At 43.8% G+C, this 22,907-nt stretch overlaps 1 protein-coding gene across 1 annotated transcript in view; it reads left to right on the forward strand.

Annotated features, from left to right (window-relative positions):
• LOC307233118 (multiple epidermal growth factor-like domains protein 9) overlaps nucleotides 1-22,907 on the forward strand; it is a gene marked incomplete at its 5' end in the record, with an annotated part of 45,792 nt that overhangs the window by 18,034 nt on the left and 4,851 nt on the right. The window contains one exon of the mRNA XM_080004330.1: nucleotides 2,607-2,756. Within this exon, the coding sequence (XP_079860456.1) occupies nucleotides 2,607-2,756 (150 nt within the window). The remainder of the gene's footprint in view (nucleotides 1-2,606; nucleotides 2,757-22,907) is intronic.

Raw genomic sequence — 22,907 nt, forward strand, 5'->3', positions numbered from 1 at the left:
CCTGACGCATAACAGTCGCTGTTGCATTCTTTTTCATGAAGATAGTGTGTTGTTTTTTTAACGGAAGGTAGGCCTGAACCTTTGTAGCTTCAGGGTGTGACTCCTCCTCCCCCTCCTTCATACATTCCGAGCTGAACACACGAGCCAGAATGTTTATCATCAATAATGCGAAGGATCCAAAAAATAAGTATTTTCAATGGAAATGTTACAATAGAGTATTGTAAGTATGGAAGGGGTCCGTGTATTTATATTAAAAACATGACTTAGTTGGTCTAATTAGGTTAATTGTAGGATTCACTGTAGGAATTGCTGCCTTTTTGAAACCATAATAATAATTATAAATATAGCTGCATGAAAGTATGAAAATGTATGAAATTTACACCTTAACTGTGTTTCTAGCTTACACAAAGTTGTTTGGATAGTTTTAGCTATTGATTTGGATGTAACTTCAACCAAGGGGTCTTTGTGACAGCGTGGTTCAAACAAGACATAAGCAATGTTCGCGTGTTATGCCCAAGTTGGTTTTCCCAGATAGTTTTAGGCTTCAAAATAAGAGATAAAAAGAAAAGAGATTTTTTTCTCATTTTCCTCTTACAATAACAATAAGGGGCTGCCATGCGGGCTGGACCCCTAATAATAATAATAATAATAATAATAATAATAATAATAAACCGACTTGGAAGTATTACAATTAACTTTCAGAATTTCTCAGGATTTACTTTAGTTGGTGATCAGTATGTGTGGGCCTGAACAGTATGTAAAAATCGGTCATATTATAATAATTCATACAGTTTGGGAGCTGGGATGTTTGTTTGTTTTTTTAATAAGGTTTGGGTGAAACTGCCCCCCTCAGAGAAAGAAATAGAAGTGTCCGCCACAGGGTGGAAAAGTGAGGAGAAACATAACACAGCCTGTATCAGGTATCAGGGGGCCCCACGCAGCTCGAGTGTCTTTTGACATATTTATCCACTAGTGGGCAGCCTGTCTGGTACCACATATATTGATTCAAGTTTACATTTAAATCAGCTTGGCCTGAGTTTTGTTCAACAGAGTTCATTTTAAGTCTGATACTAGCTAGATGACGGTTTGTGTAAAGGCCCTTTTTAGAAGCATTAGGCTAAGCCCTATTAACTTTCTCTTTAATGTTAATTTTTGGCTACTCCTTCATAGATGTTAAAGATCACTTTCAGTTTCTTTATGTTTTTTGAGCTGTTTTATGCTATTGTGTGGCAACCCCTAGCTGCAGTACAGATTCAGCTATCTATATACATGTAGAAAAGTCCTCCACCTCCAAAACTTTGTCCAAATGGTCACTTCATTCACTTTTGCTCTTTTGTTGAAGGTAGCTAGTAGCCCTTTTCTTGTCACTACTTGCCATGGTGTTGTAACAGTTTTTTGCTCGTCGACGTGTCTGAGGCATTTACCTATTTCATTCATTTAAATAAAAGAAAGAGTAAAATAAATAAATGTACAATAAAAACACTTTATTTTTTGGAAAAAAAAAGATCGCTAAGTTCCAAGCTGTGGATCGAGCTCAACCATTATGCCGAATCAACAATGAATTTCTTTGCAGGCATTTTCGAATGTAGGCCTAATTAAATTAAGCATGATGAATTAGATATTCAGCTAAAAAACGCTGGAAAACTGCGTGGTTGGTTGAAAACTGCGTGGTTAGTTGAAAACTGCGTGGTCAGGAATTGCATTTTACCTGCAATTCCTGACCGCCCCCACGTGTCAAATGTAAACAAAACACACTAGGCAATGTGCATGAACGGTGCAATAAAGTCTTCCCAGCAAGTGTCTGGCCGCTGTGATCTGACAGTTTTTGACATCCCCCTCTTCCTAAACTGTGCTGTAAGAAGCCAGATACGCTCCTCCCTGATTGTTCTCAGGATTTGTTTCTCACCTTGTAACTTACTTGAATGTTCACCATGCCTATCAAATATTCTCTCTGTCATGGAATATTTGACAAAGAAAATGAAACAGTGTCGTAAAAGGGGATGGCATGCTGGTGCGAGGGACATAATGGGATACTCCAGTACTGACCTTCTTGTCTCAATCTGGGTAGGACTGCGGGGAAAAAAGCTAATTTCCCCAAAAACTACAGTATACTAATATGTTGTTTTAATACAGGTACTCCTCACTTACAACCTACCTGTTTAACGACCATTCGAACTTACGACCAGCTCTCCGACCAGTCGCTATTGTATTCTGCGTACACTGCGTACAATACCACGGCGTGCGCCGCGTCTCAGCGTCAAGCATCTCATCGTGCATAACCGTTCTCAGTCTCGTTTTTGCAGTCTGTCAGTATTCACTACACTAGCGTTCGCCATCACCACGCCCCCTTACCGTGAAATAACACAGCCACATCGACCAATAACACATCGACCAATTTGATTAACGACCTGGTCCTAGGAACGGAACTCAGTCGTTAAGTGAGGAGTAGCTGTACCTCTTTGCCACCAATAGAGGCGGAAATCAAACAATGCCGGGTATATTGACTTGACTCTTGCAGCCTGTCGCAGCCTGTTTTTTAATTGACACAAATTCCAGACACAAACCCCTTTTGACGATGCTCTCCTCCGCGACTTTCTCACCTCCAGGTGTGTGCCTCAACTGCCTGGACAACACCCAGGGAGCCAACTGCGAAGAATGCAAGCCCAATTTCTACCACAGCCCCAGCGCCGACCTGATGGACCCATGCGCCCCTTGCCCCTGCTCCAATGCCACATCCACTGGCAGCTGTCATACTGGTGAGATGATTTACACCCTAGCATGTGTTTGGCTCATGCTCACATCCAGGATGCTGAGCAAATGAACAAGCAACATCTTTGTTGTGTTTTCAGCTTCATTTTGTACCTTTTTTGAGTTTTGGATTAAAAGATTTTGAGGTCTGTAGGATGAGGCTAAAACCTGCACGGCTGAGTTTGTTTCAAAAGGGAAAGTTGAATGGACTATGCCTTGGAATATATGTGATTTACCAGTTTTCAAAGTTTTGGTAGTTTATGGATTGATGGATTTGTTCAAATTTAACGAAAGTTATCTTTACTCATCCCGGTGAATCTCACGTAAATGAGGATGAAACCTAGTCAAACTCAATTTCAACCACAATTGGACTAAGCTAACCCTCTAAATGATTATTGAGAACAGGACACTTGCCTCTCATCTGACAGGGCAATGATCTTAATATGCGTGCCCCTTCTACATCGCCTCCAGTATCCCCATCATGACCAGTGCTTTTTTTTTTAAATCTATGGAAATTGAGTAAAATAAAAACACAATTTTTTATTTTTTTTATTTAGAGGAATGGTACATTAAGATTGCTCCCTCTCCAATGAGGGAGACAGGGGCGCGAATCACTCCCTCAGAAGACAGAGGACCCAAAACGTTTTTGATCGACAATATAATTTTATTTTCGAGGGCTTTAATGCACGATTGGAATGACAGATTAATAGATCGGGGCAATTTTTTTTTCTTTGCCGGTGTTGTTTGGATGGAGAAGGAATCATGGAATCACGATCCTGTCTGTGCCAAATGGCAACCATAACAGGCTTGTCTGGAAGCTTCCTGAATGCCATCTGCTGGCAACTTCCAACTGTTTAGGACAACTCTCAACCGAAGCTCAGAAAGTTGACAAAATGCTATCACTCCTACACCTAAAAGTAGGATCAATTTTGCATCACTCTGAGAATATTTTGGCTTGTTGGGACCGATTTCCTACTAAGTATGGACTCAGATCTTCATCTGTGAAGTCTTTGCTCAGATGCAATTTGGAGACTGAGTTGCAGTATGACAGGAATTTAACTTGCGGCTGATTGAAAGGGCAGGGCACTGTGTTGGGAACAAAAGCGCAGAAGTTGTTGCGTTGCGAAAGTTGAAAAGTGGCAGTGACAGACTTTTAAGCTCCCGCTTCTGTGATATGCACTTAAACCTGCCTACACATGACAACCAACCTTGTTTAAACATGGGTTTCTTTGGAAGTGATAACAATCAACATAAAATATTTTGCATATTTTACAATTCTCAAAGATTCTCTTGACCAGGAAGGTATAGCAGTTTGCCCCGCCTCCTTTATTTATTTATATATTTAGCGGGTCTTACGCTGTGCTGTTGGGGATGGGACCTTAGAAATCCAACCAATTGAGATTTAAGGATCAGTGCTATGTCATATTGCTCTATTCTCAGATCAGTTGGGCTTATTGGTGGTACTCCATATACCAGACCATGGACCTTGGCTTCAACTATAAACCTACTATAAACCCTAGATTTCACTTGTTTTCATATTTTATTTGATAATATTTCCAAATTGCTTTTAAGTAAGTAAACAGAAGGTGTGTTACCACCAGTTGTCATCTCATGGCAATCTTTTCAACAACAACAAAAATAAACCAACTGTTATTTCCCTTCGTACTGACCTTCCTCAGACTTCTATGTACCAAGCTTTGAACAAGCAACCTAAAGCCTTGTCTGTACTTGCCCCAAGTGTGAGGGCGAGATGCGGCGCACAATGCAAATTACGTCACGAGGTGGTGGTGCCTTAGCATGTGGGGACCTGCGCAAAGTTGCAGTGCAAGGTCGCACACCTCCAAGATTTTGTGGCTTGGCGCGAGGGCTGTTCCCTGGAAATGCATTGGAAGTGATAGGAGATCAGCGTTTTGCTGTTTTATTTCTGACATGTTAGACAACATTGATCCACAGCACAAGTCAGATGTGAAATTCAAAGTCTACCAATTACTTTTTGACGTAGAGACAAAATAGTATACGTAAAAAGCTCACTCAGGTTTGGGGATTTTATTGTAAATTAACACGGTTGTTGTGGAGTTCAGTTTACAAATTAAAGGTAACGATTTTATTGATGTTTATGTGCAGTTTATTTTTAGAGAATCTTGCAACGAGGGAGAATAATTGCACATTGTGACTCTTTTCCATAGTTCAGTTCTGCCACCCGTGGTTTCTAAGAATACTGCAACAGAAAATGTGACCGCTTTAAACGCCCTGCGCCTGTGCAAAGCTATAACCCGGGCTTAACATAGTGGGTCCATTGCTGTATTGCAGAGGGACGCAAACAAACATTAGTCCAGAGGTCACACAACCTCTACGGCCTACGATCAAATAGCTGCATTTAGTTTTAGTCCTCAAGGTAAGAACTGCAAGTAAGTAATGCAACCAGGAGGGTGCTGGGGTGCACTCCAAGCAGGGGGGGGGGGGTGTGTGTGTGTGTGTGTGTGTGTGTGCGTGCGTGTGTGCGTGCGTGCGTGCGTGCGGAGCACGCGGAGACCCCGCACCCCAAGGGCACACACATACAACCAAACCCCAGGTGCAGGCACAAGATGCAGCTGCAGGTATAGAACCCGCGCCGCGGGCGCAAGGCACCGCAGCCGACCAGACGCCCCACCTGGCGTGAGTGGCAAGTGCCCATACATGTAGCAGTGTGTCCCCAGCGCGGGCACCTCGATTTTGCGAGTGTATGTGTTCGAAGCTAATATGAGTGGGATTTAAATTTTGGGACGGACGAGAAGCACGCTTGGGCAGGAGCAAGCCCTCGGTCTATTGTGTGGTGTATGTGCTGAGTATGAGTTTTGGCACTGGGAGAGATAGGCGAAACGCGACCGGATCAATCCAGGAGTGCAGCAGGCTGGGGGGCAACTACACATGGACCCCCTCCCCCCGGACCCAACCGTGCCCCAGCGCACCCACCTCCCGTACCTGGTGGCAGCCAGGTATGGGAGGACCCACACATGCCCCAAAGCACCACGACATTGCACCGACTTAGGAAGACTCAAGTACTAAATTATGAAGTTATGTCAGTGATAAAAGTAGCCCATATTTCATTAAATTAATCATCATTGTTTTTGCATATTGCCAATAGTTTTTTCATTGAGATGTAATCTATTAATAACTGCAACCATTAGGATGTGGTGAGATTATCTCTCTTTTTCCAATTGAATAATATTGTTTCTTGGCAATTGTTAAGGTGATCAAAATGGGTTGATGGTGTTTCAGTGGTGGGTCGACTGAGGAGAGGTCACCGAGAAGACATATAGACGGGGAGACTGGAATGCTGCGACCCAGAAGGGTTGGTAGCTTCTTGGTGATGTTGGTCCAGAATGCTAGGATAGGTGGGCAGAGCCAGAAAGCATGAAAGTAGTCATCTCTGGTATTAAGGGAACAGTGAGAGCAAATGTCTTCATCCACAAAACCCTTTTTGAACATATTGTGTTGTATACGTAATATGGACTCTGTACAAGGTCTTATATTGGATGAGTTGCATTTTGATCATGGTCATAGAAAAGGTATTGTTGCAAATAAGCTTGATATCGGTGGGAACAGCAAGGTCTCTTTCCCATTTCATTGTAGGTAAAGATAAGGTGTCATCTGATTTTAATAAAAGTTTGTATATTCTGGAAAAGGGTTTTTTCAAGTGACCCATATGAGTGAGATGTTCAATCATTTGAGGTGTTTGTAGGAAGTTGTTCGTCAATTTGATTTGAACTTTTAGAGATTGCTGCGATTGAAGGAATTGAAGGAAGCCGTGGCCACCGATATTATACCTTTGAGTTAAGGTTGGGAAGCATATAAGCAAATTGTTTTCAAAAATGTGTTCCAGATGAGCAATTCCTTGTCTTTTCCAAGACCTAAAGATCATTGGTCTGTTTTTAACCAGAAATTCTGGGTTGTGCCAGATTGGCGTGAATTTGTTTGGAGATGTGTGATGTGTGACCACTGAGTTTGAGGAATTTTCACCAGGCTGACAGAGTTGTTCCGATAAATGGGTTTTTAAAGCAATTGTGTTTCCTTATTGATTCAGTAAGGAATGGGAGATCATATAATGATAACTCCTGACATCCAGTTTGTCCAATGTCTCGCCATCCATCGGCCAATTGTTGCTCTGGTTGTAACCATTTAATTATAAATTGAAGATGTTTGCTAGATAGTAGTATCTAAAGTTTGGGGCTGCTAGGCCTCCACAGTCTTTGTTTTTCTGTAGTGTTGCTAGTTTAGTTCTCGGTTTCTTGTATTTCCAATAAAATGTATTGACTATTGAGTCTAGAGTATTAAACCAATGTACTGTTGGTTGCACTGGGGTCATTGAAAATACAGAGTTTATTTTTGGAAGTATATTTATTTTCACTGATGCTATCCTACCAATTAGTGAGATGGGTAGGTTGTTCCATTGAATGAGGTCTTCTTCAATGGATTTGAGCAACGGAGTGAAGTTAAGGGTAAACAAATCTGACAGATTGGTAAAGTTATCAATACCAAGGTATCTAATTTTGCCCGTTGTGATGGTTAAGGGAAGTTTCTGGGTTGCAGTATTGCAGTCCCCTCCACTGAGTGGTAAGGCTGTGGTTTTAGTCGAATTTATTGAATAGTTTGAGATAGCTGACAATTTAGATATAAGATTGAACACCTTCGGTAGGGATGATATTGGGTTCCGTATGTACAACAAGATATCGTCTGCATACAAACTGATTTTGTGAACAGTTTCCTGTTTGTCTGCCTACAATATTACTGTTTTGACGGATTGCCGCCAGAAAAGGTTCAATATAGATGGCGAATATTAAAGGGGAGAGCGGACATCCTTGTCTTGTGCCGCGTTGTAGAGTGAAACACTGTGAAGTGTAACCATTGGGGTGACAGAAGCAGATGCAGAATTGTTGAGGATTCTAATCCATTGAATGACTGACTCTCCGAAGCCAAATTTGTTGAGGATTGAAAAGAGATATGTCCAATTAATGGGGGGGTTGACTGAGTTGAATGGCACAGCCATAAAACCACAGGTGAAGCCCTGGATCAGCAGTTTTCTGTCCATCTCGCACAACATAGAAGAGGACGAATTTAATGAGTATGAGGCGAATGACCCCTGGGTGCAGCAGCTTATTGTTAACCTGGAGCAGCTGATGGCCGAGTTCAAGACGGGCCTCTCTCCTGTGATCTAAAAAGCACTCTGTCAAGTGCTTTTTCGGCATTCAAAGAGGCAATAATAGTATTAAATTTGTTCCTTTGAGATATGCTGATCAGACTGAATAAACAACGCATATTGCTGGATAAGTGTCTGCCTTTGACAAAGCCTGTTTGGTCTGGGTGAATTATAAATGGAATTACTTTTTTACTTTTCAATTCTGTTGGTTAGTGTTTTTTCTTATAATCTTGAGGTCGCAATTGATAAGGCTTATGGGTCTATAACTGGAGGTGAGGGTTGGGTCCTTATTGGGTTTGAGCATAACCGAAATGAGAGCAGTATTCATGTGCGGAGGCATGGTGGAGGTTGACTTGACCTCTGTAACCATTCTGATGAATAATGGGGAGATAAGTGGCCAGAAGTGTTTATTAAATTCCACTGGGTAGCCATCTGATGTGCATTTGTTCACATTTGTTGTGTCACTATCTAACCCTGTCTGTACGACCAACCAGCGTCGACAATAGATGCCCTCCCCATCACCCCCTACCCACCCCTGTCTGTCTCCCTTCCGTGTGACCAATCATCTTGCAGGGCCGCATGGCAACAGCCCATGTACAGAGACACTTAAAAGGCTGTCAGGTTGTATTTGCCCCTGCCGTGCCGTGGGGGTGAGGGACACACAACAGATTGAATTGAATGTGGAACACACACACACACACACACACATGCACGCACGCATGCATGAGCACAGCTGGGCCGTTCAACCAAGTCAAGCAGCAAACATACTTGGTGAAGCGGGGGGATAGGCAACATCACACGGCCTACATTGTGATTGCAGCTGTAGGGGAAGGGGGGTTGCCTAGCATTTGGAAAGAACATTTTATTCCCTCAGAAACTGGTACTGATCATTTTGTGGAGGGCCGCTGAGACGAGAGAGACTGACTTCTTAAGGTAGTGTTTGCCCTCAGCAACGCTGAGACACAGCAGATAATACAATGCAACTTACACAGCCCCCACCCCATTCCGATGCTGGGGACTGTATCTTGCTTCCTGTATCTGATGCTGATTAGTATATGTTTAAAGACGACGAACAGCTGAGGTGGGAGAGAATCGGAGACCTGTGCATCGGTAGGCAGAATGTGGGTCATGCAGTGTGTGTGTGTGTGTGTGTGTGTGTGTGTGTGTGTGTGTGTGTGTGTGTGTGTGTGTGTGTGTGTGTGTGTGTGTGTGTGTGTGTGTGTGTGTGTGTGTGTGAAAATTGTACAATGTAGAAGCAATCTTGGTCTTAAACAGTTCCAAAAAAATTAAGTCCTTGTTTCACCTAAAGAAATCCATAGAATGATCACTTTTTAAAATAAAGTAAGATAGATTAATAGTTTTGTTCACATTCATTTCAGACCAAAGAATTTATTTCGAAAGGAAAAGAAAAAATGCCCAATTGTTCATTCGGCATGAGGCAATTCATTAGTCCATTAGGCAAATCTGGTGCATTTCCATGACATAATTTTCTTTCCATGATAACAAGGTTATTACGCAAAGCAGAATTGCGCAGGTGATTTCATGATTTATTTTAAGGATGAGGAGAAATGCAAAGAAATAAACTAGTGCTGCACTAGATGAGTTCACTCGCAAAAGATCATGAATAAACACATTATATTCTGTATACATTTTATAGATTTGACTATTTCTGTTTTATATTTTTTGGCTCCTTGTGTTTATTAGGCGCATTTGTTTTTTCTTAATGTAGAGACATACCAATAATCACCATGACATATTCCTCGCCCATGTAAATGCACCTGGTGAAAAGATTCTGATAAAAGGCCATATTGGACAAAAAAGTAATTTTGTATTCGTTACAATTTGAAGCATTGATAAATGCTTCAAATAATAAAAAAAAAAAATCTGTTTTTGTCACAAAAGCTGACATCGCCTATAAAAAGTTCTTACTAGTCCAGTTTTCTGACTGTTTTCAGAAAGTGATAAGGCCCTGATAAGTCCGTCCTTATAAAGAATGAATGGGATTTTGACCTCCAGAAACCTAGAACCCCGTATACAGTATAGCCCCGCCCACACTGTGTCAAGAATGGCGTGCTTATCTTAATGCAGTTTTTAATATTTGATCACATCTGTCTCACCTTTAGAACTTTTAGTAAAACTTTTACACTCATCTCAAACAGTCTCTCAAAAGTTTCTTTACCTTCTCAAAAAATAAAAGGTAGAGTTTTTTGTTTTTTTTGAGTGTTGGCTCTTAAAAACTATGTTTTTGCCTTTGTTACGAAGTCATTGTTTGCTGAACAATTCAACTTGAGTTGAATTTTGTGTAGCTTCAGTGTCACATAATTATTATTATTTTTTTAACTTTAACAATTATCCTGTTTCACAGATCTTTCTTATAAAAAATCTCTTGGTTTACCTCTGCAATGGTTAAATGTATGTATGATCTCAAAATGTATGTCAATCTAAACACTCCTAACCCACACAAGTGCAGGCTTATACATTGTATAGGCTTTCATTAATTTTCTTACCTCATTTATTGGCAGGGCAATATTATAAAAGTTATTTGCAGTACATGTACACATAGGATGGTGGGTATGTTTAGCATATAAAGTACTGGGTATCTCAAATCTAAATAGAATCTGTCCACATGGAATTAGATAGATTCTCGGCTGCTGATTAAATAGTTTTCTTGCTGCATGGGCCCTATGAAAAGGTCCCCACCGACCCTGTTGCACAATTACTGCCCCTTGAGCGTGAGAACCTGATTGTCTCATTCAACAATTTTAAATGACTTTGCAGGCGTTCTGCTTTTTTGTAGTCCAATTACTCTCCAGTATTTACTGACCATTAAATGTGAGCTATGAGCTAAAAACACATCTCCAGCAATGCAACCTATTTCAAATGTTAACCTGTAGAGGCAGTGCAACGGCATTTTTCAGCCTTGTTTAAATTGAGTCCTAAAACCCGAAAATTAGTTAGAAGTTCCGCATCTCCGGTTACCTTCTCCCAAAGCCAATGTTTTTTTGAGTGGGTTTTTAGTTAGATACCTGAAATAAAGTCTGTAGCTTAGGAGATTTTCACATTTTGCTCTACAACAAACGTCAGTAAATACCGCTTAATACAGTTAATACTGCTTAATCGCAAATTTTGAAGTTTTTACATGTCTTAAAAAGGCAGGAGGTTGTCGGGTACATTAAACATCATCACGCCAAACACCAAAGTCATCTACTCACTAGTCCGCCTTTACAGCTTCTAGTTGTGTTTATACTTGCACTCTTGCAAACTTTTGTAACTCAAACTTTCAGTACTTGCAGTGAAATGTAATGCAACGCACCCGGTGATAACACAAAATATGCCCTCGGGAAAAATGTCTTTCTAATAGACCAACTAACTGATTCCTAAAACGTAATACAGTAAGTCGAATAATACTTATAGAATAGAATAGAATAAAAATATATAGCATAAAATAAAATAAAATAAAATAAAATAGATAAAGGGAATATGCTTATGTATATGGAATAGGCAATTATGTACTGTATATACAGATATGTGCATTAAAGTGGCATTGAATGAAGTTAGGTAGTGTTAGTGGGATAATACAGCACAGTATACAACAGTACGGCGCAGCAATACGGCATCACCGAACAACCGTGAACAATGACACAGTATGTGGTACAGTATGCTAAATACAGTACAGTAAGGTAGTGGAGCCTATGTGTGTGGCACAGTGAGGACCCCTGGTGAGGTCAGCATTGACAGTTCTTATGGCTTGCGGGAAAAAACTCTCTCAGTCTCTCTGTTCTCGCTGTGTGACTGCAGAGGCGCTTGCCTGACCGCAGCAGCTGGAACAGTCCATTGTTGGGGTGATGAGGATCCTTCATGATCCTGCGGGCTCTGTTACTACACCTCCTGGTGTATAAGTCCTGCAGGGAGGGGAGTGTAGATCCATTGGTACGTTCAGCTGAACGCACCACCCTCTGAAGGGCCCGCCTGTCCTGGGGCAGTGCAGTTCAAAAACCTGGCAGTGATGTTGCCTGTCAGGATGCTCTCCAACGCTCCACAGTAGAAGGACTTGAGGATACACACCGAGACCCGGAATTTCCTCAGCTGCCTGAGGTGGTAAAGACACTGCCTCGCCTTTCTCACCAGAGTGTCTGTCTGTACAGTCCATGTTAAGTCCTCTGTGATCTGGACTCCCAGGTACTTCAAGCTGCTCACCCTGTCAACAGAAGTCCCATAAATCACCAAGGGCGTGAGCGTCCTCGATTGTAATCCTCGCCTAAAGTCCACAATCAGCTCCTTAGTTTTGCTGACGTTCAGGTGTAGGCTGTTGTCCTGGCACCAGAGTGACAGGTCAGCCACCTCCTCGCGGTAGGCCTTCTCATCGCAGTCGGGGGTCAGGCCCATGACCATGGTGTCGTCAGCAAACTTGATGATGGTGTTGGAGCTGGACCTGGCCACAAGGTCATGTGTGTAAAGGGAGTACAGTAGGGGCCGGCGGATGCAGCCCTGGGGGGTTCCTGTATTCAGCGTGAGGGAGCTAGACATTTGCTTCCCCACCCTAACCACCTGGGGCCGGGCTGTGAGGAAGTCCAGGATTCAGGTACACAGCGGAGTATTCAGTCCGAGCTCCTTCAGCTTGACAGCCAGTCTGGTGGGGACTATGGTGTTGAAAGCTGAACTGTAATCGATGAACAGCATTCTCACATAGGTCCCTTCCGGCCATCCAGGTGCGTGAGCGTGGTGTGCAGTACCTGGGAAACCGCGTCATCCGTGGATCTGTTCTGCCCGTACTCAAACTGCAACAGGTCCAAGGTGCAGGGGAGGGAGGCGCAGATATAATCCTTAATCCGCCTCTAGAAACACTTCGTGACCACTGAGGTGAGGGCCACCGGACGGTAGTCATTCAGGCAGGCAGGAGAGGCGATCTTCAGGACAGGAACGACGGTGGACCTCTTGAAGCAGGACGGGACCACTGATTCAGCCAGGGAGATGTTGAACATTGTAGTGAACACCGGAGCTAGCTGGTTAGCACAGTTCTTCAGTACACACCCAGATATGCCGTCTGGGCCCGCAGCTTTCCTGGTGTTCACCCGCCTCAAAGCGTTCCTGACCTTGTGCACGGACACTGAGAGTGCGCACTCATCCCCAGCGGTGTAACTCCAATTAGCCGGCGAGCTAGCGGTGCTGTTGCCAGACTCAAACCGCGCATAAAAGGAGTTCAGTCCATTGGCTAGGGAGGCGTCCACACTAGTGGCTGGGGAGGAGCTGCTCTACACTCTCTGCTCTAGTCTACGTCAGCGAGTGCGTCCTGAAGCGCAGCCTCTGATTGGTCCGTCCACCGCTTCACTTCCCTCGTCACCACCATTTTTCGCGCGATCAAAGGCCTGTAAACGGGAACCAGCGAAATCGTGGCATGGTCAGATTTCCCGAAAGCAGGGAGCGAGACGGTCTTGTATCCATTCTTGTAAGCTGTGTAGCAGTGGTCCAAAGTTCTATCTCCCCTGGTGGCAACTTTCACCATGTCTGCGCTGTGTCCTTTCAGCACCACAACTGTGCGGAGTGGAGACGGATGTTCAAAATTCAAACTTCTTTCTTGACTGTTTTAGGCTAGGCCAATAGCCTACACCAATGTCTATTCAACAATTTTGTAACATTCAAAGAAATCGCCTCTTCTAACTGAAATGATTAAATGAGTTATTTTAACGTGATGATTGAAAAATAAACCATTTTGCAAAATCAACAATGCATTTCCTCGCGTGCATTTGTCAATGCAGGCTAAAATAAATGAATAAATTAATCATGATGAATTAGATATTCAGCTATGGAAACGCGAGTGAACTGTGTGGTTTTACCCACGTGGGATGGCAGTCTGTCACAGTGAGATGATGACATCTTTTCACTGATACGAAAACTACAGGATTTACCTTGAGACTTGGAACAGTATGAAAAACAAACAAACCAAAAAAACAGTTACAGATTCAGTTACTGGGGTCGGATCTAATCATATTTTTTAATTCACTACCATGTTCAAAGGAAGAAGCTATCAAGCGCACCTCATACTGCACTTTAATTTAACAACCGAGTATTGAATATTTTATATATTTTAAGATTTTATTTTAACATTGGACTTCGTGAATGTTGTTTTCATTTAAGCCCATGGGCAAAAGTCACTTGCTTTAAGTGTTTTACAGAATAAATGGAAAGCAAAGTTATGTCTTCCCCCACCCCCCCCCTTTTTTTTTTTTTTTTTTTTTTTTTTTTTTTTTTGCTGATCCGAAAAATGATCCGTGACTCAAAACCGTGATACCATCCCAACTGTGAGTTTTGTGATGCTGTGCACCCCTACCAGATACAGTAGGTGGCAATATTGAGGTATCTAGCTTTAGATTTTTCTTTCGATTCCTTTAGATTTGGGTTTGTATAGATGTTTTCTAGTCATCCTATGAGTTTTGCAATTCCATAAGAAATGAATTATTATTGAGTACTGTAATCTCTTAAATAAAGTCTTTGTCAGAGAAATAGGGATGTTTTGCATAGATATAGGGAGAACACAACAAAAAAAAAAAGTCTGTCACCAACCTCAACGGATTTCATCATGCCAGCAACTTCTTCTGTTGTAACAAAAGCGGGCGTATCGTCGGTCTCCTATGGTGGTTCTTGAAAATATTCAGTTTCATCGTCACATTAAGGTTTAAATCCGCTGTTTGAAATGTTCTCCAAGTCTGGAGTAATATCAGATTCAGCAGCGCTGTCGATCTCTGTGACGCTGTTGGAGAACTGACTCTCAACGCGGAAAATGTAGTCCAGAACTAGCTCCTTACACTGACTTTGATCTATCGCACTGGTCAGACTAATGTCCGAGATGTGATTCAGAGCTTCCGCCACCCGCTTCGCTTCATCCATAATGATACGGATGATAACGATACAGACAAGTGAGACCGAAACACCCCCGTGCTGCGCTTTAACCGTCTGTTTACGGAAGTGACGTAGGTGCGTTCTTCTACGCCGTTTCACAACAGTGGCTCCGTGTGTGTAAGAGTAGTACGATTTAAAAGTTGAATTCTATCAAAACGGTTTCACATTGTGACTTCATATCACATGGAATATGGATGAATGATCTTCACCTGAACGGTCACTTTAAAGGAAACCATCGATCGGCATTATTCAGTGTTATTCAGCGTCTCGGTAAGTGTACTGCGTTTCCCCATGTAATCTAATATTTAACTCCACGGTTTAACCTTTTTCTACTATTTATAAATCAAACTTGATTTTGAAAAAACGTTGAGAGATAAAAAAAACCCACAAAGGAACACGAATCTGGAAAAATGTCATTTTCCTTCAAGAAAGGCTTACTTATTTAACTTATTTGGCTGCTCCTGGTGATTTTAGAAATGTGTGAGATGGCGGCTTTTGCTGTGGTAGGTCACAATTATCTACAGGTACTCCTCACTTTAACGGCCAAGTTCTGTTGCTAGGACCAGATCGTTATGCAAATTGGTCGATTAGCAAGGACCTGTGTTATTTCACAGTAAGGGGGTATGGCGAGTGCTAGTGTAGTGAATTTTTTTGTAGGTCATTGTGATTCTTGCTTGAGTTAAGGTTGGTGGTAGAATGCGATCAGATGGAGCCTGTGCGTACATTCTGTGTAAGTATGGTGAAACAATGTTTGAATTTCTTGTATAATTCGCTTGGAAGCCCATCTGAGCCTGAGGCCTCCCCACTCTTAAGAGGCATACTGGCTTTTTGAATTTCTGTGATATTGAGTTCAGAATTGAGATCTTCACATTCTTCTTCACCTATTTTAGGAAGATTACATTTATCAAGAAATTAATTAATAGTTGAAGATTCTGTGATGCTCATTGATGTGTGTAAATCAGATTAAACCTAGGAGAAATCATTTATGTTTTTGGGAAGAGTGCTCTCCGTTTTGTGACAGTTGGTTGATAGCTGGGGTAGATTTGCTTCGTTATGCTTTGGTATTGGAGTTTTTTTTTTTTTTTAATATATATATGTTTTTTTTAGAGCAGAAGTGTAGACGTCGGATTGGGGTGGTACATGAGGTTCAGGTCGCTGTCAGAGGGTCCTATGGGCTCTATCGACGAGTGTTTTTTCCTCTAGAAAGAGTACCTCCTGTAGTAGCTGGGTAATAAAGTTTCTTGGTTTGGGCCCTTCTTGCCCCTCAGGTATTCCTATTATCGTGATGTTGTGCCTTCTTGAATGGCCATCTAAATCTTCACATTTCTGAGCGAGTTTCTCCATTTCTTTTTTTTTCTTTTTTTTTAAACCCGTGCTGTCAGCATGCTGTCCATACAACACAGAGTATTTGTATGCCATTGCATCTTGGACAGAGTTTGTAAGTGGAGTTCAAATTCTCAAGCTGCAATGTTACTCTTTCTTAATTCTTAAATCATCAAGAATTGCTGCAATAACTCTCTCCTGTGGATGACCTATAGGATGACAAGAGCACAGTTTTTAGCTATACAGAACCATCACCAACCCCCCTCTTTGGAGAACTATTTATCATGTTTGGGTCTAAACAACTGATCACTACTCCAAGATGGCGAGATTCACCACGGGTGAGACAATTAAACATAGAACCAAATAACATTTACACAAAAACATAAACATTGGACGACAACATGTATTGAAAAACAGTTTATAGGTTAAGGGAAACTAGAACTACAATTGGGCAAGTGGCCTCTTCATGTCATAGTTATGGCAGTAAATGAGGGAGGAAAGGAGAGGAATGCAAGCCAGTCAGACGGACCTGGTAACCACTCCTCATATACTATATATACTGTGTGTGTGTGTGTGTGTGTGTGTGTGTGTGTGTGTGTGTGTGTGTGTGTGTGTGTGTGTGTGTGTGTGTGTGTGTGTGTGTGTGGAGCACGAGGAGACCCCGCACCCCAGGGGCACACATATACAACCAAACCCAAGGTGCAGGCACTGTGGTCTCTGTGGTCATCGGTGAGTGTACATGACTTATCCCAATGGGTTCTGGTGTATAAGGTCGGTATTATGTCGTGGCGCCTCCAAGCAGCGAAAAGGGCCCCGAAGCCCTTACAGAGCTCCGCAGCCCCACAGACACCCTGCAGGAAAGCCCCAAGAAACCCTCGCCTGCAACCACAGAAGACCCCCGGGCCCCAGAGAAGCCGGAGGGCCACGGAGCAACCCCCATGCCTGGCTCAGAGGATCATAACCTAATCCCAGGGAGCACAAGGAGACCCCACACTCAAGGGGCGCACACATACAACAACAACAACAACAGCAACAGTAGCAACAGCAGCAACAACAACAACAACAACAACAGCAACAACAGCAGCAGCAACAACAGCAGCAGCAGCAGCAGCAGCAGCAGCAGCAGCAGAGCTGCTGTTCCACAGCACTGTGGCCAACATGGCGACATTCGGGTCAGAATGAGGACGCAACCTTAACGTCCACCTCTACCAAGCATAATTTTTGCGAATAGCCAGTCCCTGGAGAACAAGATGAATGAGCTTCGAACGAGGATTACATACCAACGGGATACGAGAAACTGTTGCGTCCTCTGCATGACGGAGACATGGCTAAACCCGCTGGTCCCGGATGAATCCGTTCGTCCAGCCGAGTCCTTCTCCGTGTTCCGCGCCAACACGTCAGAGGAGTCGGGGAAATCCAAGGGTGGAGGTGTCTGCCTCATGATAGACAGCCACTGGTGTAACTCCAACAACATCAAGACTCTCTCCCGCTCCTGCTTGCCGAACCTGGAACAGCTGACCATCTCATGCCGTCCATTCTATCTCCCCCGGGAATTCAGCACTGTCATCATCACATTGCTTTATATTCTACCGCAAGTGGACACCGACACCGCACTATCTGACCTATTTGATGTGTTGTGCAGACTTCAGAACAAACATCCCAACGTGGCTGTGGTGGTGACTTGGGACTTTAACAGGGCAGAACCTTAAAAAACATTCTGCCTAATTTCCATCAACACATCACGTGTGCTGCTAGGGGAGATAAAACTTTGGACCACTGTTACACACCATATAAGAACGGATACAAGACCGTCTCACTCCCTGCTTTTTGTAAATCGGACCATGCAGCCATGCTCTGATCACTGTTCATAAGCCGTGCATTGCGCATGGAACAGTAGTGACGAGGGACTTAAAGCGGTGTTCCAATCATGTACCAGTGACGTCAGCGAGTTTACAGAAGTAGGTACATGCTTCATAGCCACGTTAGTGGACAGCATGTTCCCACGGTGAAAGTTTGGATATTTCCAAACCAGAAACCATGGGTCCATAAATCCATTCAATTACAAAGTGGCGTTGTACAATCTGCGGAGGGTGGTAAAGGACGCTAAACGGATGTATAGGGCCAGAGTGGAGCGACAGAGGGAGCAACGGGACACCAGAAGCTTATGGAAGGGGCTGCAGACTATTATGAACTACAACAGCAGCTCCTCCCCAGCCACGAGTGTGGACGCCTCCCTAGCCAACCAACTGAACTCTCGTAACAACACCGCTAGCTCACTGGCTAATTGGAATTACACCGCTGGGGATGAGCGCCCACTCTGTGTCTGAGTGTGACTTCAGAAGGGCTCTGATGCGTGTGAAAACCAGGAAAGCTGCAGGCCCAGATGACATATCTGGGCGAGTACTGAAGACCTGTGCTAACCAGCTAGCCCAGGTGTTGACGAGGATATTCAACGCCTCTCTGGCCGAGTTGGTGGTCCCGTCCTGCCTCAAGAGGTCCACCGTCATTCCTGTCCCAAAGATTGCCTCTCCTGCCTGCCTGAATGACTACCGTTCGGTGGACCTCTCCTCGGTGGTCATGAAGTGCTTCGAGAGGCTAATTAAGGATTACATCTGCACTTCCCTCCCCCACACCTTGGACCCGCTGCAGGTTGCGTACCGGCCGAACAGATCCACGGACGACATGGTCTCCCAGGTACTGCACACCACACTTACGCACCTGAATGGGGTGTGGTGACGGGGGTCTATGTGAGATTGCTGTTCATTGACTATAGTTCAACTTTCAATACCATAGTCCCCACCAGACTGGCTGTCATGCCCTGCCCCAGGTGGTTAAGGGGTGGAGGCAAATGTCCAGCTCCGTCACCGTGAACACAGGATCCCCCCAAGGCTGCGTCCTTTAACGTGGACTACACACACAGACACTCTGGTGAGAAAGGCGAGGCAGCGTCTTTACCATCTCAGGCAGCTGAAGAAATTTCGGGTCTTGGTGAGGATCCTCAAGTCCTTCTACTCTGGAGCAGTGGAGAGCATCCTGACAGGTAACATCACTGCCTGGTTTGGAAACTGTACTGCTCAGTACAGGGGGGGCACTGCCGAGGGTGGTGCGTTCAGCCGAACGTACCACTGGAAACACTCCCCTCCGTGCAGGACTTGTACACCAGGAGGTGTAGTAGCAGAGCCCACAGGATCGTGAAGGATCCTCACCACCCCAACAATGGACTCTTCCAGCTGCTGCGGTCGGGCAAGCGCCTCCGCAGTCTCACGGCGAGGACAGAGACACTGAGACGGAGTTTCTTCCCGCAAACCATAAGGACTGTCAGTGCTGAACTCACCAGGGGTCCTAACAAAAAGCACTGACACACTCAGACACTCACACATGCCCCACTGCCTTACTGTACTGTATGTGGAATACTGTACTGCAAGTTACTGTATCACTGTTCTGGGTTACTGCATATTGCGCTGTATTGTTCTGTTCGGTGCTACTTTATTGCTGTGTCGTTCTGTTGTACACTGTACAGTATATCTCCATACACACTTTATTCACATGCACTTTACTGCACATATCTGTATATACAAATAGCCTGTCCCATATACATAACTCTATTTCCTTCACTTCTATTTTGTACCCCCACTCTGTATTATCTTTTTGAGTCTTATTTTATTTTATTTATATTATTCGTTTCACTAACTGCATTAAGTTTTAGGAATCCGTTAGTTTCAGTTAGTTAGCAAGGTAGGAATGAGGTTAGCTATTATGTTCGGTTTAGTAGCTATTGTGCATAATCTCCGGGTGGGTGGCAATGACATTTCACTGCATATATGTATGAACATATGTACAGTGTATGTATGTGACAAATAAACCTCTTTTGAATCCAGAAGACACATGCCACAGGCACAGAAACCAGGCCACGGGTGGCAGGCACGGACCGCAGGCCTGGATCCAGGCCCCGTGCTGACAGACCGACACCCTGCACGAACCGCTTGCCCCACTGGCGAGCCAGTGGGACTCCCATGCCCACCTGCACCCAGCGCAAGGGTGAGGCCCACCCCGCCGCAGCCGACCAGACGCCCCATCCGCCCACGCCCGCATAGTGCCCATCCATGTAGCAGAGTGTGCTCAGCCTGGTGCACCTGGATGTTAAACCCCAGTGCTCAATGTGTGCTGTTGGCAATTGCAGTTAAAAATGCGGGGTGTGGGGTTGCGAGTCCTTCAGGCAAGTTGAACCCGAATCACTTGCACCCATCCTGCCCCGCAGGCCCTGGTCTGATGGAGTGTTGTTTGGGGTAGGATTGGTGTACGAGTGTATGTGTTCTAAGCTAATTTGAGATTAAGCTAATATGAGATTAATATTTCGGGATGGAGGGGATGCATGCTGGGGCAGGAGCGTGTCAGGCAAGATGGCAGCCGCCTGTCGCATCTCCACCCACATAGTTCGCACCCCACCCATTCCGCAAGCCTTAGGCCTATTGTGTGGCGTATGTACTGAGTATGAGTTTTGGCACTGGGAAAGATAGGTGAAACATGACCATATCGGCGCGCCAACCACGGGGCCGAGAGCCGAACCCGCAAACCACGCCTCAAACCAACACAAGGACGCCAGCTGCAGAAGCCAGCTGCAGACGCCAGCTGCAGACGCCAGCTGCAGACGCCAGCTGCAGACGCCAGCTGCAGACGCTAGCTGCAGACTCCAGGAGCACCCACCCCCGGGGACAGGCCAGCGCAGCTCAGGAAAAGGAGCGGGCGCCACCACCCAGCCCCCCTTACATTCCCGTGGGGCTCCGGGACCTCCCCATGACCACAGGCCGAAGTACCACGGATGTCCCCAGAGCTGCCCGGGGACCCACCCAACTGCAGAGCCCCGGCGAGACAAGGAGGACCCCCACAGACCCCAAATCACCACAACATTGCCCATTGCACTTTGGAAGACTCAAATATTCAATTATGGAGTTATGTCTGATAAAAGTAGCCTATATTTCATTAAATGAATCAACATTGTTTTTGGATATTGCCAATAATTTTTCTATTGAGATGTATTCTATTAAATATAACCATTGCGATTTGGTGAGGTTGTTTCTGTTTTTCGAATTGAGTAATATTATTTTCTTGGCAATTATTAAGGCGATCAAAATGGGTTGGTGGTGTTTAAGTGCTGGGTCAACTGAGGAGTCGTCACTGAGGAGACATAGTCTGGGAGACTGGGATGCTGTGACCCAGAAGGGTTGATAGCTTCTTGGTGATGTTGGTCCAGAATTAGAGTAGTCATCTCTGGTATTAAGGGAACAGTGAGAGCAAATGTCTTCATCCACAAAACCCATTTTGAACATTTTGTTCTCCGTGAAATGAGCTCTGTGCAGAATCTTATATTGATATTGGTTGATATCAATGGGAACAGCAAGGTCTTTCCCATTCCATTGTAGGTAACCATAAAGTGTCACTGGTTTTTAATAAAAGTTTGTATATTCTGGAAAAGGGATTTTTTTAAATGACCGATATGAGTGAGGTGTTCAATCATTGGAGGTGGTTGTAGGATGATGTTCGTCAATTTCATTTTAACTTTTAGAGACTGCTGTAGTTGAAGGAATTGAAGGAAGCCGTGGCCACCGATAGGATACCTTTGGGTTAAGGTTGGGAAGAATATAAGCAAATTGTTTTCAAAAATGTTTTCCAGATGAGCAATTCCTTGTCTTTTCCAAGACCTAAAGATTATTGGTCTGTTTTAACAAAAAAAATCTGGGTTGTGCCAGATTGGCATGAATTTCTTTGGAGATAAGAGTGTGACCACAGAGTTTGAGGAATCTCCACCAGGCTGCCAGAGTTGTTGTGATGAATGGGTTTTTAAAGCAATTATGTTTCTTTGTTGATTCAGTAGGAATGGGAGATCATATAATGATAACTCCTGACATTCCGTTTGTTCAATGTCTTGCCATCCATGGCCCAATTGTTGCTCTGGTTGTAACCATTAAATTATAAATTGAAGATGGTTTGCTAAATAGTAGTATCTGAAGTTTGTGGCTGCTAGGCCTCCACAGTCTTTGTTTTTCTGTAGTGTTGCTCAGTTTCTTATATTTCCAATGTAATGTATTGACTATTGAGTCTAGAGTATTAAACCAATGTACTGTTGGTTTTAACTGGGGTCATTGAAAATACAGAGTTTATTTTTGGAAGTATATTCATTTTCACTGCTGCTATCCTACCAATTAGTGAGATGGGTAGGTTCCATCGAATTAGGTTTTCCTCAATGGATTTGAGCAATTGAGTAAAGTTAAGGGTAAACAAATCTGACAGATTGGTGGAGATATCAGGACCAAGGTATCTAATATTCCCCATTGTGATGGTTAAGAGAAGTTTCTGGGTTGCAGCATTGCAGTCCCCCCCACTGAGTGGTAAGACCGTGGTTTTAGTCCAATTTATTGAATAGTCGGAGACAGCTGAGAATTTAGATATGAGATTGAACACCTCCGGTAGGGATGATAATGGGTTCCGTACGTACAACAAGATATCGTCTGCATACATTTGCATGCTAATTTCTACATCTTGCAGTATATAATTATAAGAATTACCAAAGTACATACATTATGATCAGAGTAACCAGGGTGTGGTGGGGGAGTCTCAGAATAACAGACTGCCTATATATCGTTTTATCAACAACCAGCAATATGCGGGATACCTGGGTTCCTTTCAGCTCCCGTCCTTTGCTTTTAACCAACTCCTTGTGCTTGAAGTGTTTAAACATGGCAATGATGGAGCAGGGACGGTTCCC

Source organism: Zeus faber (assembly GCF_960531495.2).
Source record: "Zeus faber genome assembly, chromosome: 7".
In the NCBI taxonomy this organism is placed as follows: domain Eukaryota; kingdom Metazoa; phylum Chordata; class Actinopteri; order Zeiformes; family Zeidae; genus Zeus; species Zeus faber.